Below are 5741 nucleotides of genomic sequence, written 5' to 3' on the forward strand. Positions count from 1 at the left end.
TTGCGAACAAGAATTTGGGTGATTGCCCAGGTAGTCAGTTGTCTCTGTCATTTTTGGCACATTTTGGATATTTCTCATTTGTTAAGTAACATTTATTCCCTTCTCAGATCTTTGACGGAATTAAAGATTATATAATTGTAATTACTCTCTACATTACTTAGACTACTTGAGATAGAGAGTCTGGTAAAACTTTTGTTCTCAATATTGTTTGTTACATTTATTATTTGTTATTATTGTTTATAGTTGTAGTTAGTTTAGTTCTGTCTTATTTAGACAAAAAAGGGGAGATGTAGAGAGAGCCCGCCCTTTGGGGGCGGGACGGCCTTGGGCAAATGTCTATAAATTGGGGTGCACAGACGCTGGTGACCTTTTCTTCCTGTTTCCTGTTTCTGGGCATCGCGGGAACTTCGGATATGTAAATGTGTTTTTTATATTAAAATGGCGTTATCTTATACCAATTGGCCTGTATTAATTCGATCCGCCTTCAAACACTGGGTATTTGGGACAGTAGAATACTATTCAGCAATAAATGCCAATGACTCGTTGCTACATGTGACCATCAGAGTGACTTTCACAATGCTGAGCAAAAGGCAGGCATGAAACATTTTGGCTGTATTTATGTTAATGCCATAAACAGGAGAGTTAGAGATAACGGCAGTGGTTGTGATTTCTGGGGTTAATGGGTGGGAAGTTGTCTGAGTGGCCTCCCAGTGCTGCCTTAAAATGTAACTCACTTTATAGAAATTCTTTCAAGTTAAATTTTCTTGCATGAATTTTTACTTCAGTAGTCTCAGTCTCTCTCCTCTCTCTCTCTCTCTCTCTCTCTCTCTCTCTCTCTCTCTCTCTCTCTCTCTCTCTCAGGATTTCTCTGTGTAGCTCTGACTGTCCTGGAGCTCCGTTTCCTAGACCAAAGTGGCCTTGAACTCACAGAGATGGAACTGCCTCTGCTTCCTGAGTGATGGGATTAAAGGTGTGCACCACTATTTCATGGCTTATGTTTCCTTCTTAAAAGAGAAAAGACACAGCCTATATAGGTCGTGTCCTACCTTGGCAGACTATTGGTATGAGTTGGATCATGGTATGAACACAGCCCTTAATGCCAACAGCTGATACAGCAGCGCACTTCTTGCTTGTTGATGCACATGCAACTGGACCTGGCATGGACCAAGGCTGAGGAAAATTTCATTCCTCCACAAAAGTCCACCATCACCACAGTGGTAGGTTGAGCACGTGGCCAACTGTATACTGGTTACTTTTAACCCGGCTGCACAAAGACATCGCTTTTGCACCATATGCCCTGTTTAAAAAGGGCATGCAGGTATGCTTAGCTTCAAAGAAAAGCCATGTAGCTGAGGTGGACAGGAAGGGGGCAAGATGGAAAGGCAACAGTGTCACTGATGGCCACACCTGCTTCGGCATCAGCCACACTCAGATCTGTCCCTAGAGAACCGTGTTTACATGCCCATCAATGACTCACATGTAGAATGGTCTTCTCTTTCCCCCTCAAGCAGTAGGTCCCAGGAAAGAGCAATCCAGATTTCCAGGCCACAGCTGTCCCCTGTGCAAACTGGTCACCACCAGGGCAATGCACATGGTGTGTGACAGTGCTGACAGTCAAGGCATGACTGGTCCTTCTGTGGACCCAAGAGCACAATGGGGTCATAGTCGTGGAGAGTCCTGAGCACAGGAACCAGCCTTGAGGGCTCTTAGGGCGTCAGTGGGGCTTTTGAGTATCTGAGAGTGTCATTCTCTCACAGGTAGAAAAAAATGGAGGAGGACGAGGAGAGAAGAAAGAAGAAAGCAGAGGATTAGAGGGGAGGGACAGGTGGGGATGAGAGAGGAAGAGAGGCAGGGGTAGGAAAGCAGAAATAAAGAGAAAAACTGCCTCTAACAAGCTACAGGTGGAAAGCTCTCCTGCCTTATGTAGGGTGGCTCCTGCTTGGGAAAGCATTCTGAGGTTTGCTAGGTTTATATTAAATAAGTACCACACCGGATCTCACTGCTTACCAACAAAGCAATGACGACACCTGAAAAAAGGCGGTCAGTGTTAGCTGCTGCTACATCTCCCAGTTTCTGCTACCACGGAGGTGTGCTCCAAGACCTGCCGCAGCACTCAGAGGACACGGGTAGTTCTTTGCCCTTTTGAATCTTAGTGTACATGATGAATAAGTATGCACGCATTTCAAACGTGTATGAAGGTCAGACAACTCAAGTGTCAGTCCTTGCCTTCTGCTTTGCTTGGAGCGGGGTCCCTTCTTTATAACACATACAGCAGGTTGTCTGGCTTGTAAGGTTCTGGGAATTCTCCTGTTTCTGACTTCTGCAATACCATAGGAGTTAGACCTATAGATGCATGCTATATTACTTCTGATCTCTGTGGGCTCTGAGAAGTGAGACTCAGGTTCCTAGGCTTGCATAACAAGTACTTTATCCACCGGTCTTCTTCCTGAGCCCCAATCTTTGACTGCCCTTTAAGAACTGGCTGGTGGTTTCCCTTTCATTGAAAGCTTTAATTAGAAACTTATTCCTTACAGATGCTTCATGTAGTTACATTGCAAGCACAGGCTTTGACCAAAAAAGGAAAAAGGAGGGACAAGAGCCAGGCCTGCAGCTCCCCTCAACACAATGCAGTGCTTTCCTCATAGAAATCTGCACATGGTAGATTTAGGAGAACTGTGCTAGATGTGCATAGCTGTGCGTGCTAGAAACAAGTGCTTGTGTGTGTGGCTGTGTGTTCCATAAACGAGTGCTTATGCATGTAGCTGCGCATGCTAGAAACAAGTGCTTGTGTGTGTAGTTGCGTGTGCTAGAAACGAGTGCTTGTGGGTGTAGCTGTGCATGTGCTCTTATTTATTTATTTATTTATTTATTTATTTGTTTGTTTATTTATTTATTTATTTATTTATTTATTTTTAGCCAACTGATGACATTAAATTTGGGGATGGGCTCTTTAGGGGACACACGTAAGGAAGAGCTAACAGGGGATCTAGAGATGAGGGCGATCCTATGGCATCTAAGGGCACTTACTTTGTTTCCCTCAGCCTACCCAACCCAAGTAACTCATTTAAACTCCAATAAACATGGGGCTTGCTTATTGCACCAACTCCTTTTATTGTGAAAGAAGTCATTTCAGTAGGAAAGACTGATGATGTCCGGTCAGACGTGCAGGAAAGAAGCGTGGTCTGTTGGAGAGTTTGTGGGTAAGGCAGGCTTGGCTTCCTCACATTTTCTAAAATGCCAGGAAGAGTCCTTTAAGTAGCAGACTTGGGTCCAAGTTCCCAAAAACGGTTCCTATATAAACTTTTCAGGGACACATGTGCTGTGGAAAAAGATGTTTGTAGCACAGGGACCCCAAACACAGACTGAAGAGTGTTTATTAAGGGCTGGATGTTCTTCCACACCAGGAAAGGGTGGTCAGAGTCACTGATGGTCAGAGCCACTGCACACTTAGGGTGGGACTTAATGACTGGAGTTTAAAAGAAAAAAAAAAATGCAACCACTTGCATTTGTTGCTAAAGAGTCAAAAGGAGTTTGATGAGAAAGACATGTTCCAGAAGCTGTGATTTGAGGTCAAATGGCTCAGCTCAATGTGAGACAGGGTGAGCCTCATTAAGAAGGGATCCAGACCCAGCAGCATGACCAGTTCAGACAACTGCCTGCCTCTTGAGAACTGGGGTGGTTGCTTTCCCCAAGATTTTAATTAGAAACTTACTCCTCGTGAACGCTTCACTTACTTACGTTGTAAGCATAGACTATGGCCAGAAATGCAAAAAGAAGAGCAATGAGAGCCAGGCCTGCAGCTACTCTCACTGCAGAGTCACGCTGGGACATCCGCAGCCCAATTCTGGAATATGCCGAGTCACGCCGAGTTGGAGCACAGCTGTCTGAAGTTGGCTTCGGATGATTCCCAAACCGATTTCTGAATTCCTATAAAGAGAGAAACAGGTAAGAAAAATACATTTCAGAAAACATTCCTGCAGTTATATCAGCTATGGTTCCTTATTCTTTCAACACATTTTGATGCCCTGCAGGGTTCAGGTAGCCCCACACATGTATGGAAAAGTCAGCTTTCTCTGAAGATTAGAACACAGTCTTGATATTTTAGACTACATGGAAGACGTTTTGTTCATCAAACACACCCGTGAGGACAGACATTCTAAGGTGGCCACCACTGCTACTGGGGAAAGGCTGAGTCCATCTCCAGGTAGGCCCATAAAGGTCTACGTGACCAGAGGGGCCCAATCCATAGAGTTCCCTCCATCTACCCTGGTAGGCCGGACACAGAAAAGCCGGGAAAACCCGGCTCGAGGAGAGCGCAAAGGGCGAGTTAACATGACTGCTCTGCTTCTTTGATTTTGGGGTGGGGAGGAGCTCCATTCAGCAAGGCTTCTACTCTGACAAGGGAAAAGTAGGGGGAGGAACACTGCTACTCTCATGGCAGTTTTAACATTTCACAGCACACACTGTCGCTATTGTATGAGATTTTTCCAAACAATGCCTCTACACAGCATGGACATAGCATGGGACGGCGAGATGTGCAGACAGGAGGATCACAGAGGATGAAGAAAAGGCAGAGGCAGCGCAGCATGCATCAGCGTAAGCACAGCTGTCCTCCAGCAACCACTGGATTCTCTTGTGCCTCCTCCATTCTGAGTGCTGCGAGTCCTGAGCAACTTGGTCTACTGTGTAAAAGTGTTCCTCCCCACAGCACACATAGTGGCTGTGGCCTGCGCGCGGAGAGTAGCACAGGCACAACTTGGTAATAGATGAAGAGAGAGCTATTAAAGACCGGAAGACATCTGATTAGGACAAGGGCAGAAGCAAGAATGGGATCTGGAGTCTGAAGAGATGACTCAGTGGTTAAGAGCTGCTCCTGCAGGGAACCTAGTGTTCTGTCCTCAGCACTCACGTGGGCAGCTCACGACCACCGATAGCTCCAGCACCAGGGGATCTGACACTCTCTTCTGGACTCAGAGATTACCACACTCACGTGCACACACACACACACACACACACACTTTAAAGAACAGAAATGTAGAAATGAAGGCAATGTTTATGACCCAGTGTCTAAGCTTTTATTTATACCTCATTCATGTGGAAGAACTTGCTTTCACTGTTGGAGACTCACCAGAACTTAAAGTTGTTGGCTACCAGGGTGACTTTCTCAACTCCAACTACAATCTTTGTTTCTGCACTTCTCAGGCATTTAGGCCCATGCTGCCCTGCTGATCTCTATGCACTGGGCATCTTTATTAGGGAGCCACTCCCTTATCAGGGAGACAGCTCTTCTGTGAAGCTGACTTTTGTGGTGTTTGTAACAAGCATCCACTTCAATTGACTGAAGGAGCTCTCAAGAATGGTACTTATGGGGCTGGAAAGATGGCTCAGCGGTTAAGGGCATTGCCTGCTCTTCCAAAGGTCCTAAGTTCAATTCCCAGCAACCACATGGTGTCTCACAACCATCTGTAATGATGTCTTGTGCCTTCTTCTGGCCTGTAGGCATACATGTAGACAGAATATTGTATACATAATAAATAATAAAAATTAAAAAAGAATGGTACTTATAATGGGTTTGTAGGTTTTAATAATAACTAGGAGTTATTTGTATGAAACTGCCATCAAGAAACTCTTAAAAATGATACATTCAGGGCCGGGCGGTGGTGGCGCACGCCTTTAATCCCAGCACTCGGGAGGCAGAGGCAGGCAGATCTCTGTGAGTTCGAGGCCAGCCTGGTCTACAA

The 5741-nt window shown here is 45.4% G+C and overlaps 1 protein-coding gene across 3 annotated transcripts in view; it reads right to left on the reverse strand.

The window, feature by feature from the left end:
* The window catches only part of Cdkal1 (CDK5 regulatory subunit associated protein 1 like 1), a 549403-nt gene that overhangs the window by 26235 nt on the left and 517427 nt on the right, over positions 1 to 5741 (reverse strand). For 2 of the 3 annotated variants that reach the window (XM_013349127.2, XM_026783099.1), the window contains one exon: positions 3739 to 3927. In XM_013349127.2, the coding sequence (XP_013204581.2) occupies positions 3739 to 3927 (189 nt within the window). Of the gene's footprint in view, positions 1 to 3100; positions 3230 to 3738; positions 3928 to 5741 lie in introns of those variants that run through there. The other variant, XM_013349128.1, reaches the window with a different exon arrangement.

Source organism: Microtus ochrogaster, chromosome 16, assembly GCF_000317375.1.
Source record: "Microtus ochrogaster isolate Prairie Vole_2 chromosome 16, MicOch1.0, whole genome shotgun sequence".
Lineage (NCBI taxonomy): Eukaryota > Metazoa > Chordata > Mammalia > Rodentia > Cricetidae > Microtus > Microtus ochrogaster.